Source organism: Arvicanthis niloticus, chromosome 24, assembly GCF_011762505.2.
Source record: "Arvicanthis niloticus isolate mArvNil1 chromosome 24, mArvNil1.pat.X, whole genome shotgun sequence".
NCBI lineage: Eukaryota > Metazoa > Chordata > Mammalia > Rodentia > Muridae > Arvicanthis > Arvicanthis niloticus.
In genome coordinates, this window is record NC_133432.1 from 27863697 (window position 1) to 27877969 (window position 14273).

Consider the following 14273-nt stretch of genomic DNA (forward strand, 5'->3'; position numbering starts at 1 on the left):
AGGCCCCGTTCACCTATAGCACTGTACAAACCAGGTGTGGTGGTAGATAACCTGTGATCGCGGCTCTGGGAGGTGGAGGAGACCATCCGTGGCTATGTAGCAAGTTCAAGGCTAGCCAGGCAAATGAGACCCTGTCTCAAAAAAATAAATGAATAAAAAGATGGAGCTGGAGAGACAGCTCAGTGGTTAGAGCACTGGTTGCTCTTGCAGAGGACCTGGGTTGGATTCTCAGCAACCACGTGGTGGGTCACAACCACCTGCATTTCCAGGAGATCTGATGCCCTCTTCTGGCTTCAGATAGCAGTACTCCTACACGGTACAAGAACATACAGGCAGGCATGTATGTATGTATGTATGTATGTATGTATGTATGTATGTATTACTACACATGTAAAATAATAAAGATTTAAGTGAGGGATATATATTTATACTCACAGGTAGCATGCACAGCACGAAGGTATCTGTGCCAAGTTTGGAAGGCTGGCAGTGACTGTGCCCGTGTAAGTGATGGCAGAGCATGGATTCAGGGCAGATGCCAAGCCCCAGAGTGAACAGTGAAGGGCGGTTGCTCCTGGGTGATAAATTGTTCATTAAGGGATTTTAGCAAAGGCTGGGACACAGGAGGCTACAGATGAGGTCATTTTCCAGCCATTCTGCCACTAGACTTTTGAGTAAGGACTCTCCAGATGCCCTTATAAAATGACCCAAGCAGTATCCAACAGGATGACGTCTAAGGAAACACGAGAGGGAAGCAGCCAGCAGAACCTGGCTCCTGTAGCAAGCAATAGCTCTTACATAGGATCTCTCCTGGAGTCTGCCGGGCTCTTACATAGAATCTGTCCTAGAGTCTGCCGCGATCAGGTTTCCTAGGCAGTATAACTTTCTCTGAGCTCTTGCTCACCAATGATTTGGTTTGGTTTTTAAATCTGAGGCAGCCTGCTTCCTTCTCTTATTTTTGCCACAGGGTCTTATATAGTCCAGGCTGGCCTCGGACTTGCTATGTGATTCAGGAAGACCTTGATGTCCCAACCGCACTGTCTCCACTTCCCAAGTGCTGAGATTATATGTCTTGGAGACTACCCCATCCCTTGCTATACAGTGCTAGGATAGGAGTTAAACCCTGGGGGCTCCATGCCTAGGACATGAACACTCTACCAACCGAGCTTATATCCCATCCACTCCAGTAGCTGAGGAATGACTCTCCAGGTTGACCTCTGGTCTCCACACAAGTATGTGCGCACGTGCACGCATAGGTGTGCGCACACACACACACATGCACAAATTGGGTGGGGACTCAAGAAGCTTATATAAGCGTACTCACTGCAATACCTGCCACCCAGTCAGACACTTGATGGATAAAGGAGAATGATTCAGGATGTTAGCACTGGGGACGGAAGCGAACCAGTCATGGGAACAGTGAAATTCATTATGTTTACATTAGAAAAACAGAGTTTAAACCTATCATAAGAAGGTCACTGACATTTCCTGAAAAGGACAACCAGGAACTGTTAGCAGTTGTAAACACAGAGGCGCTTCCTTGTGAGGGGGAAGGGGAGGACAGGGAGGAGGAACTCAGGCAGGCATCAATCAAAAGCAGATTACATGGAACAGCGGACTCACCGTCTGCGGGAGTGTGGACAGGAGGGGTGTTTTGGGACGGGAGGATGAAGGAAGGCCGGGAAGTGATGGGAAAACACGGTGCCTGAATACATCTGAAGGGAACAGGATGTTTCTGCAGCACAGGACAGAGAGCACAGCTCTGACCTTGATGTCTGGGGACTGGATTATGAATAACCACAGTCAGTCTGGGGGGCAGGGAGAACACTGCACAAGGAGGCTGCAGCCTGGGGAGGAGGGCCCACTTGTAGGGCCTGAGTCAGACCATGTCTCTCTGAATCACACGGAGGCTGTTGCTGGCTAGAAGCACAGATGTAGAACCTTCTCCCACCAGCCCCTGAGAGTGGCCTAGGTGGTTTGCATTTAGCTGGGTCCAGTCCAGGGTCATGTGAGTTCCAGGGTCATGTGATGGGCCAGATGTGACTCACTGGCCTGGAATGAAACAGACCCAACCCTCTGGCTCGCACCCAATATCCCCAACAAAACTCAGGTCCTTCCCTACAACACCCCTAAATGAGAAGGAGTTACTGCCCTTGTGTGATGGAAATCCACGCCAGCCAGACAAACTCAAGAGATTAAATTTACTTGCCCAGCCTGAATTTAAATGAACTTAAATTAGTTTATTAGTGTGTGTGTGTGTGTGTGTGTGTGTGTGGTGTGTACATGCAAGCCTGTGGGGAGGTTGGGGAAAGATATTAGAGTCCTGGTCCATCACTTGAACTGGAGTGAGGCTAGCAGCCAGCAAATCCCAGCAATCCCCCTATCTCCACCTCCTGCACTGCTACTGTTACATGAACATGCCTGGCTTTTCACATGGGAGTTGGGGATCCAAACTCAGAGCTCTTACCCACTGAGCATCTATCTCTGCAGCCCCAGGAGGAAGCAATCAAAAACAAACTGATTGCTATGGCTTAAGCCTTAAGACAGTGTGATTACCTACATTCATTCCTCTCCCTTCCTACTTCTTTCTGAAACATGTAGCCTAAGCTGGACCCTGAGCTTGCTCTATAGCAGAGGATGGTGCTGGACTCTTCTGCCTCCACCTCCCCAATGCTGGGAGTATACCTGTGTACCCTTGGTTGTCCATGCCCAATTTATGAGATCCTCATGACCAGCCTCTGGGCTTCCTGCATGCTAGCAACATCCTATCAACCGAGCTTCATCCCTAGTGCCTCCTTCCTTCCTTCCTTCCTTCCCTCCCTCCTTCCTTCCTTCCTTCCTTCCTTCCTAAAACAAAAAACAAAACAAAACAAACAAACAAACAGGATCCAAATAGCATCCGAAATACTCCAAAGTCCTCTGCAAAGGCAACTTCTTGTGTGTACAGACAACCAGTCTTGCAGGCCTCTCGCTGCCCCTCTCCCCTCCCCTTTGATTTTATTAAACATGCAAGTGTCCCTACCCTACCACACCTCGCCACTGTCAAGCTGGCCTATATTTCTGCTTCTATCTCGATTCATGGAAGCATCAAACCCGCTGAGAGGCTGAGATAAGAAGGTTCTGTCAGGTCAACAGTGGAAAAAAACCAGTTCCACCCAGCAGCTAACTAACTCCTCTCTCATCAGTCCCAAATTCAAACTTGGGAAGTCCTCTCCTCTGAATGCTTGTGTTCGGATTCATACAACCTGGATTTGGGTTTCTTTCTTGCTAGGAGCTCCACTCTGCTCCTTGTGACCAGGGGATAGCCAAACCCATAGCTCTTTTCCAAAAGACAAACAAATAAATAAGCCTTTTTCATCAATTTGGGTAGCATGTGCCATAACATACGTGTGGAGGCCAGAGGACACCAGACAGGAATCACTTCTCTTTCAGGCTTGGGGGCAGGCACCGTTAGACACTGAGCTGACTTCTTTGACTCATATGGAGAAGTCCCTGCTAGGGGTCTCAACAGTCCCGAGGAAGTCACCTGTCTCCACGGTCAACTTCACTAATTTCCAAAACTCTGACATGAATTCTGCCTCAATCCACTTCACTCCTTGCTCAACTGTGAAGATAAACAACACTCCCGTTGTGCAGAGCTGGGCACGCACCTGACAGCCCTGCTGGCTTCCTCTCTGCGCCACCCTCAGGCCTTTACACATTTCCCCTCCTTGCTTCTGTTTGTCACCCGTTTCTTTTTCCCACCTCCTAAGTGCCAGGATCACAGGGGTGTGCCACCATCCCCAGCTCCTTCTTTTTCTTTTATTCTGCTTTTAAAAATTACATCTATTTATTTATCAATTAGTTAGCTAGCAAGCACCTGTGCACACTGGCCCACCTCACAGACTCCCTGGATATCTGTGTGTCTGAGGGAGTGGTGGTGGTGCCACAGAGTGCTTGTGGAGGTCAGAGGACAACTTTAGGGAGTCTCCTTCCTCCGTGGAGACTAGTGATTAAACTCAGGTCCTCAGGCTTGGTGTTAGGACCTCATGAGTCATCTTTCTAGCCTTTCATTTGTTTTTTGAGATTGGCTCTAGATAGCCCAAGCTAGCCTTGAGTTTGCAAGTCATCCAGTCTCATTGTTAGAGTTACAGAGCTATGCCATCATGCCTGGGTTCTTTCCATCTTCTTCATCCCTTATTTATTTATTTATTTGTTTATTTTATGTATGTGAATACACTGTCACTGTCTTCAGACACACACCAGAAGAGGGCATTGGATCCCATTACAGATGGTCGTGAGCCACCATGTGGTTGCTGGGAATTGAACTCAGGACCTCTGGAAGAGTAGCCAGTGCTCTTAACCATTGAGCCATCTCTCCAGCTCTCTCTCTCTCTCTCTCTCTCTCTCTCTCTCTCTCTCTCTCTCTCTGTCTCTTTCAAATTAGTTTCTTAGAGGCTTTTCAAGTTGTTCATGGACCTCTAATATAAAACGAATAAATAAATCAGGGACTTTGGGGATGGCAAAGGGATTGATTCCCTCAATAAGCATGAGGACCTGAGTTTGATGCCCAGAACAAAAGCCAGGGCACCAAGCATGATGGTGTAAATGCCTTTAACGCCAGCCTTCAGGAGGCAGAGGCAGGCAGATCTCTGAGTTGGAGGCCAGCCTGGTCTACAGAGCTAGTTCCAGGACAGCCAGGGCTACACAGAGAGATGTCGTCTCAAAACAAAACAAAACAAAACAAAAAAAAACATCAGGTGGAGACTCCCTGAGGAACAACATCAGCCATACCCCCCACACCCACACGCGGAAGGCTAAATCAATAAGAAAATGAATTTGTGCCATCTACCTCTGCCCAGTGAAGGTGCTCATGAGAGACGAGGAAGGAGAGGAGGGAACAAAGGGAAATGGACAGGGCAAGGGACATGTGTACTTTCCAATTCAAATAGACGGAAAAGTACTGAATTATGGGACAGACAGACAGTTACATCTTCCTTCAGTCCGCCGAGAGAGGGGGCTGCGCCAAGAACCACTTCTAGTGAGTCAGGCAGGGAAACTGAGGCACATGTAATGTGGGGGTTAGTGTCAAAGGAACAGCTGCCAGCGCACATCTCTGCAGACACCAGTCTGGAGAACTACCCCACGTTAAGTCTGACTGCCATGGTCACCGTAAAGCTACCCAGGAGCAAAAGGTGCCCATCACTGAGATCGGAAACATCACACAGGGACCTGACAGCCAGGGCGCAGAAGAATGGCTTGCTCTGGTGAAAGCAACAACAACAAAAAAACATGTACCATTTCTCCTTCCACACCGTGGTTTATCCCACAGGGGCTTGTAAGAAAGCTTGACTAAGAAAGAACATAAAGGAGTCAGGGAAAAGGCTCTGTTTGTACAGTGCTTGCTGAGCAAGCACAAGGACCCAAGTTCGAAACCCCGAATACACATGAAGAAAGCTGGATGTGGTGGCATGCTGCTGTACTTTCAACACCAGGGAGGCGGAGACACAAGGTGGGTGGCACCTGACACACCAGGTTATCCCTTGGTCTCCACATGTTTGTGTGCACACACATACACACAAACAAAAACACAAACCACTAAGAAAAGGCATAGATATTTAGAGGCTGCCCTTGAACTCTGTCCCCTGCCTAAGCCTCAGGAGTTCTGGTTTCATGTGCAAGGCCACACCAGCTCAATGGAGGCTTCTCAGTAACAATTTTTACCCCACCTTAAGCATCAAAAGGCCGGTATGTCATTCTGTAGGAGAATTAGAATTACATGCATACGATACATAGAGAGTTGGAGGCCAGCCTGGGCTACATGAAACCCTGTCTCAAAAACAATTCAAGGGCTTGTGAGATGGTTTGGTAGGTGAAGGTAAAATTACTTGCTGCCAAGCCTGATGACCTGAGTTGGATCCTCCAACAACACCTACAAGCCGTTCTCTGAGCCTCGTACACATCTGCACTCACAAATAAATAAATACAGGTAATTAAAAACATTAAAAGTTCTATGTGTGTGTTGGAGGACGTCCGAAGCACCTAAACCCGGTTAAAGAAATCAGGTGTTCGGGGGCGGGGCTGTAGGTCACTGTGAAGCCCTTGCCTCATCTGTGTGAGGCAACCTAACACTTCCAGAGAAAGAAAGAAGTTAGGTATCCAAGGGAAAAAAAAAAGTGATCAAAACTAGATCATATTTGTCAACTACATTTGTGGCAGCCCCCACACAAACACATGCAGAGTTAGAAACGGCATGAACTAGCAGCTGACCTCAGGCCCTCACCCGGACGCACCAGGTTACTGCTACAGCTGAGAACAGACCTCGTTAGATAAGAAACTGTGCATCCCTGCACTCAGGAGGCAGAGGCAGGTGGAGCTCTGTAAGTTCGAGGCCAGCCTGGACTACAGAGCAAATTCCAAAGCTACACAGAGAAATCTTGAAAAAAGAGAAAGAGAGAGAGAGACAGACAGACAGAGACAAAGAGACAGAGACGGGGGGGGGAATATAAGCTAAGCTCATACATTTAGGGGAGAAAGTTTAGGATGCCTGCGTGCTAATGATGAAATGTAGGATTCTGGCCAATGAGCTGGCTCAGAGGGTAAAGAATGACATACTGTCATTAAGTATGAACTCAGGGACCCATGTGGTGCAGCGAGAGAATGACTTCCATCAAGTTGTCCTCTGACCTCCACATGAGCACCATGGCATATGCATGTATGAATGCACACATACATACACACACACATACATACACACACACACATATATACATATACACACACATATACACACATACATACATACATTCACGCACACTAAATATGTATAAAAATAAATAAATAAAATGTGATTTTTTTTCCCCTCCAGAACTTAGGAAATTCAACTTCCACTGGAACAGACGGTTCTATTGCATCAGCCAGCCAGGCCAACTGGGAACCCTGGCAGTTCTGCACACTGCCCCCAGAAGACTCCTCTCTAAAAGGCAGCCATGTTTATAACACAGTTAACAGATGAACGGCCTTTAAGGTAGAGTGTATCCTGCTGTTTCCTTTCTCAGACTATCATGCTAACGGTGGTATTGGAAAATCCCCTTCAGTCGGTTGGGCACAGAGCTTAGTTGGTAGAGTTGCTCCTGGCGTGCAAGAAGCCTTAAATTCAATCCTCGAAAACTGGGGACAGTAGTGTACTGTGTGTCTGTAATCCCAGCACCTGAGAGAGGCAGGAGGATTAGAAATTCAAGAAATACTAGAAATTCAATGCTGGGCAGTGGTGGCGCATGCCTTTAATCCCAGCACTTGGGAGGCAGAGGCAGGCGGATTTCTGAGCTAGAGGCCAGCCTTGTCTACAGAGTGAGTTCTAGGACAGCCAGGACTACACAGAGAAATCCTGTTTCAAAAAACAAAACAAACAAACAAACAAAAAAACAAAAACAAAAAAAAAAAAGAAAGAAAGAAAGAAAAGAAAGAAAGAAAAAAGAAATTCAAGGCCATCTTTGGCTACATAGGTAGCTAGTCTGAGGCCAGCCTGGGCTACATGAAACTATGTCTCAAAGGAAAAGAAAAAGAGCAGATGGCTTGGCAGTTAAGAGCACAGGCTGTTCTTTCAGAGGACCCAGGTTTGATTTCCAGCACTTACAGGGGCTCACAACCTTCTGTAAGTCCAGCTCCACGGGACCTGAGGCCTGTCTCTGGCTTCTAGGGACCCTGAATATGCGTACTACACACACAGACATGGAGGAGAGACACCTATACACATAGTAAAATAAAAATTAATACATGCTCTTCTTAGCTGGGTAGACGTGGAACACACTTTTAATCCCAGCACTTGGGAAGCAGAGGCAGGTAGATCTCTGAGTTTGAGGCCAGCCTGGTCTACAGAGTGAGTTTCTACAGCCTGGAAAAAAAGGCAACCAAAAAAAAAAAAAAAAAAAAAAAAAAAAAAAAAAAAAAAAACAAAAACAAAAAACAAAAAACAAAAAACAAAACCCAGAGCTCTTCACTTTAACAAAAACTACATTTTAAAATTTAATTTGTGCTGTGTACAGTGTATGTGGACACACGCCCATGAAGGCATCCTAGGAGGCCGGAGGCGGGTGCTGTGTATGCTGCTGTATCAATGTCCATCTTCTTCCCTTGAGACATGGTCTCACTGAAGCCGCCCACCTCCCCCTCCCCCCTGCACTCCTCTGGTCCTGCCCCCTCCCCTCCTTCCCCCATATCACTGGGGATAAAGATACACATGGAGCCATCCGTAGCCCTGCCTGGCCTAGTACTCCCTATGCAAACCAGGCTGGCCTGGAATTTATAGAGATCCAGCTGCCTCAGTTGCCTCAGCTCTGGGACTGAAAGGTGTGCACCACCACACCCCAATAGACCCCAAGGATTTGAACTCAGGTCCTCCTGCTTTGTGAGTGTACTTGACAGTCTTCTAAGAAGAGATAGCGTCAATTGAGGAATTACTTCCATCAGACTGGCCTGTAGATAATCCTCTGTGGGAGCATTTTTTGATTAATGACTGATGTGGGAAGACCCAGCCCACCGTGAGTGGTGCATCCCAGGGTGCAAGCCAGTAAGCAGTACTCCCCCACCACCTCTGCTTCCATTCCTGGCTCCACTCCCCTTCATGAGGGGCTGTGACTGGGACATGTAAATCAAATAAACCCTTTCCTCCACAAGTCACTTTGGGTCGTGGTGTTTTACCACAGCAAGAGAAAACAGACTAAGACAGGGAAGTGGGTTCAGCAGCTGAGCAGTCTCTCCAGGTCTCTCTGCTTTACATCCGTCCTGAGTACGTGCTCACACCGCCGTGCAACAGCACGCCGGGCTCTGCTGCACTTGATGAGACTACTTAGCCACAGAGAGGCTCCACTGCAGTAAGCTAGTGGGCTGGTACTGCTCTATCTCCATTGTCCACTCGATGGACCTTCAGAAAATTCAGTCTAATCATGTATTTATCATGTACTCTGTGTGAATGTCTGCTCAAGCCACCGCAGGAGTATGGGGGTCAGGGACAATCTTTGTTTGTTTGTTTCGAGACAGGGTTTCTCTGTGTAGCCCTGGCTGTCCTAGAACTCACTCGGTAGACCAGGCTGGCCTCGAACTCAGAAATCCGCCTGCCTCTGCCTCCCAAGTGCTGGGATTAAAGGCGTGCGCCACCACCGCCCGGCTTAGGGACAATCTTTTGGAATTGGCTTTTTCCTTCCACCAAGTGGGTCCTGGGTTTTGAACTCAGGTTGTTGGCCTTGGCAGCAAGTCCCTTTACCCACTGAGCCATCCAGACGTCCCATTGCGGGTTGAGTTCTCTTACTTAGCCCCAAGGGAATAGACAATCCTCCGAGGCCCATCCAGGCTGAGGTACATACACCCCCAGCAAAGCTGGCACTCTTGGGAGTCTCTTGAAGGACTTGATGGGGTCTCTCCTATCATGTCCCCACTAGGCCCTAAGAATCTCCATCCAGGGTTTACCTAAGTCACATGAGTTAACTATTAAAACACACACACACACACACACACACATTAATTTTGTTTGAAAATTTTTTTAAAAAATCATTTTTTAATTTGTGTTTTTATGAGCTTGAGTGTATGCATGTGTGTCACATGTATGCCTGGGGTCCTCAGAAGCCAGAAGAGGGCATCTCCTAGAACTGTAGTTACAGGTACTTGTGAGCTACAATGTGGGTGTTGAGAACTGAATCCTGGTTGGTTCTCTGCACAAACTACCAAATACTGAGTCATCCTCTAGCCTTTGGTCATTTGTTTATGTGTGTGTGTTTGCACATGCACACGGGTGCATGTATGTATGTGTGCACGTGTGTGAGCGCTCGTGCATGGAAGCACATATGTGCGTGCACGTATGTATGTGTGTGTGAGCATGTGTGTGCGTGTGTGAGCGCTCGTGCATGGAAGCACATAGGTGTGTGCATGTATGTGTGTGTGTGTGAGCATGTGTGTGCGTGTGTGAGCACTCATGCATGGAAGCACATAGGTGTGTGCATGTATGTGTGTGTGTGCATGCACGTGCAGTGCTCCCATGAAGATCAGAGGACTCAAAGGAGTCTCTCTTTCTACTAAGTGGGTCCAGGGAATCCAGCGAGTACCCTTAACCACAGGGTCATCTCCCTAGCCCTGGTGTGTGTCTCTTCATTAGTGAGACCAACAGCTGTGACAGTGACCTCCAGGGAGAGGTCTAAGATCCCACAAATCGCACACTGATACGGAAGCAGTTAACTTTCCCGGCAGAGGAAATCAGGCTTTTAATATGGCCTAGATCCCTTGTCCTCCCTTCTGTTGTGGAATATTCATTATAGAAGATGAAGGTTATCAGGGGATACTTGAAACCAACTCTAGAAAATGGTAACAATGTCAGCACTTCCTGCTTATGCAGAGTTTTATCTTATCAAAACCTTTAAAAAAAAAAAAACTTTTTTTTTTTAAAGCTCAGCATTGTACAACACGCCTTCTATTCCAGCACTTGGGAGGCAGAGGTAGCAAGGTTACTAAGTTTGAGGCCATCCTGGTCTACATAGCCAGTTCTAGGACAGCCCAGGCTGTATAGTGAGACCTTGACCCCCCCCACCAATTTTCTATATTACATTTATTTATTGTCTGTGTGTCTACACCTGTGCTGCAGCCTGTATGTAGAGGCCAAGAAACAACTTGGCAAATCAACTCTTCTTCCCTTCTCCCTGGTGGGAAGTGAACTCAGGTCGTCAGGCTTGGCAGCAGGTACTTTTACCAACTGGTCCATATCCCTCACCCTATCTCTGTTTTTAAAGACACAGTCTCCTATATCACAGGCTGACCTCGAACTCACTAAGTAGCTGAAGTTGACCTTTAAAAAGGTTGCATTTTGTTTGGTTGTTTTGTATTATCACCCACTGGGATCTGGTTTTATTGTTACTGCTTTGTTTGAATTTATTTATTTTGAGATTACATGTATGAGTGTTTCATCCGTATGTCTGTCTGTGTACCACATGTATGCCTAGTGTTTTTGCAGGCCAGAAGATGACCATCTCTTTGAACAGGAGTTACAGTCAGTTGTGAGCTGCCTTGTGAGTGCTGGGAACCGAACCTGGGTCCTCAGCCAAAGCAAGAAGTACTTTTTAACTGCTCAGTCATCTCTCCAGCCCGAGCCCTCCCTGAGTCCGTTGTCTTTCCTGCCATCACTACTAGCCATTAGAACACATGAAAAGCTTTCCTGAGTTTCCCCCACTAGGACCTAGCTCTGAGAGATCATTAAGGCCTCTCTTCACTTCTATCCCGATGCTATAATTTGATTTTCCTGACTGGGGGTGGGGGACGAGTGGCTCACTAGTAGAGTACTTGCCCATCATGTGCAAAGTCCTGAGTTCAAACCTAAGGATCAGAAAAACAATACAAATTTCCCTTTTCACATTTCAAGATTTATGTTTTCTTTTCTGTTATATGCCACAATATACGAGATATCCATGTGTATATGTGTTCACATGTGTGTGAGTGTCTGTGCACGCTGAGGCCAGGGGTTGACACTGGGTGCCTTCCTCAACTGCCTGCCACCTTACTCTTTATTGAGGCCGGGTCTCCCTTCTGAGTCAGAGCCTCTCAAGTGCTAGGATCACAAGCAAACCACCTGGTTCTCCTGACCTTTACCTGGGTTCTGTGAATCTGATCTCAGGTCTCCATGCTTTCATGACAAGTGGCTCATACACTGTCTTCTGTGTGTGCATGGGTGTGTATATGGTTTAGCCAAATAGTCCAGGTCAGCCTCGAACTCACCACTGTCCTGCCTCAGTCTCCCAGGGTTGAGATCATGGACATGGTTCAGCCACAATGGTTTTTACTCTGACCAAAGTCACTTCCAATCTCACAATATAGAAGGGAGCCTGAGAACATGGCGGGGCTGGGCTACAGCTCAGTCCAAGTGCACCCCTAGCGTTCATAAGAGCCTGGGTTGGACCCCGGCACCCCACACACCAGGCTAGTGGTGCACACCTGTAATCCCAGCACTCAGGAGGTGGAAGCAAAAGGAACCGAAGTTTAAGGCCATCCTTAGCTACGCAGTCAAGGCTAGCTTGGACTACACGACACCCTGTCTCAAACAACAGCATCAAAACCGTAGAAATTTTAAAGAGAGGGTGACAATGTAGAAGAGACATAGTTCCTAACGGTCTCCTAGGACACTGGGATCCTCATTTCTGATCTCCCCACAATCATAACTCATACTAAATGACAAACGCTGGAAACAGAATCCTCCATATGGCACCGGGTAAATTACTAAACCTCTTCTTGCTTTTGAGCTCCCATCTGTCACATAAGAACAATACTCCTTGTTTTTTTCAGGCTGGTATGCATATAAGAACAGGAGAGCGTTCCCTATTTAAAAAAAATAAAATAGCAGTGTACTAAAATACTAGAAAACCAGGCAGAATGAGTCCCTAAGAAAACCAAAGATCTTGTATCCGATGTTAGTCAAATAATTCCTAAGAAGAGGGAGCTTACTAAATAACCAGAAATCTGGAGTGTTACTCAGAAGTGACTAGGACATGAATAAATAGGGTCTGGACTGAAGGTAGCATTGTGGATTTTATAACCAAGCCTCTGCCCCCCAAATTTACAGTTTAACAGATAAGACTCAGTATACTTAGGAGTGACCCCAAGCATGCCTGTAATCCCAGACATTACAGAGGTGGAGGCAGGAGGATTTTGAGTTCCTAGCTACATCAAGAATTAAAAGTCAGCCTGGACTGTATGAGACCACTAGTCTCAAGACTTAAAAAAAAAAAAAAAGAAAAGAAAAGAAAAGAAAGAAAGAAAAAAAGTGGAATGGTGAGCTGGCTGGCTCAGCAAGTATGGGAGCTTACAGCCATGCCTGTTGACCTGAGTTTGATCCCCAGAACCCACGTAGTGGAAGGAAATTGCTGATTCGTACAAGTTATCCTCTGACATCCACAGAAGCCATGAAACTTACATGCCCCTACAGTACAACATAAAGGAATCAAATGTAACTTTAACGGGGGCGGGGGACGCAACGGGGGAAAAGAAAAGAATATCCCATTCTGATCCTCATCTCTTCGGGAAAGTTAAGCTGTCCGCCAGGATAACCCTTTGGCTCTCTGCCCTTAGTACATTTCGTAAGTCGTCTACCCTCTAGCTAGCGTTCCGGGAGCCTGAAAGATTAGAATCTGCACCTGATCCCTGGCTTCCTACCTGCTCCTCTAGGCTGTCAGCCTGGGCTAACGCGAGGAGCATTTTCCTTTCCCTTCTACATCGTGGGCTGGAGCACACAAGCCAGAACACGGTACTTCTGTCTTAGGCTCGACTTCCCTATTTCTTTCCCTTCTCCCTCCTCTCCCCTCCTGCTCCCCTCCTTCTGGTGGAGCGGAGAGGGTCTCAAGTAGCACAGGTTGGCCTTGAACTCCTGATCCACCTGTCCCTCAGTGTTGGGATTACAAGCGGGTACCACACGACTCAGGTTTTATGCAGTTGCTGTGGATGGAAAGTCAGGGCGCTAGGCAAGCACTCTACGAACTGGGATACAATGCAACCCCAGCTAAAGTTCCCTTTAAAGGTCTATGTCAATTTCTGGCCCTTTAAGTCCCTCCCCCACCCCACCCCAGTTCCTTTCAATTCTCCACACTTTTCTCTCTCCCCACCTGCAATTCGCCTTCGCCTCCCTCAGGGAATTTCTCCAATCCTCTCTCCTCATGTCCTTCTACAGCCCCCACCCTTCCTTCCCTCCGCAGCGCGACTCCAGGGTCGTCTTCTGTCCCCCTGCGCTTTTTCCCTTTTCCCCAACGACACACCTCTGCAGCAGGCGACCTTCTACCGCCACGTCCAATGCTGGGGTTACCCCTCTGACCTCCCAGATCGCCCCGAGCTCCTGCAGACTCGCCTCACCCCAACCAAACCCAGTTTCCCCCCTCGGATCCACTCACAGGAGGCCGGAGCAGGTGGTGCAGACGAAGCTGCCCACGGTGATGTCCACATACGTGACCCCGCGCTGGGCGCACTCGAAACAGTGGCGGTTCCCGGCCTGGCTGCAGCCGCCCAGCTCCCGCACTCGGCGGCACCACACCTCCGAAGCCGCTTCAGCCTCCGCTTTGCTCCCTCCGGCCCCGCCACCCGGGCCCGGGCCCTTTTTAGCCGCCATCACCATCTCTCCTCCAGGTTCCTCTGCAAGTCAGCAGTCGCTCCCCTTTAACCGCTAGCTGCCTTTCCCGCCTCCGCCGCCTTCGCACGCCCGGCAACCCTGACACCAGCTCCTGCAGCCCCGACCACGACCGCGAGAGACTCCGCCGCCCCCTTCCTCGTCTTGCTCT

At 48.0% G+C, this 14273-nt stretch overlaps 1 protein-coding gene across 6 annotated transcripts in view; it reads right to left on the minus strand.

The window, feature by feature from the left end:
• The window catches only part of Agfg2 (ArfGAP with FG repeats 2), a 34738-nt gene extending 20465 nt beyond the window's left edge, over window positions 1-14273 (minus strand). For all 6 annotated transcript variants that reach the window (XM_076923333.1, XM_076923332.1, XM_076923337.1 and 3 more), the window contains exon 1: window positions 13890-14273. In XM_076923333.1, the coding sequence (XP_076779448.1) occupies window positions 13890-14110 (221 nt within the window). In that variant the 5' untranslated portion in view covers window positions 14111-14273. The remainder of the gene's footprint in view (window positions 1-13889) is intronic.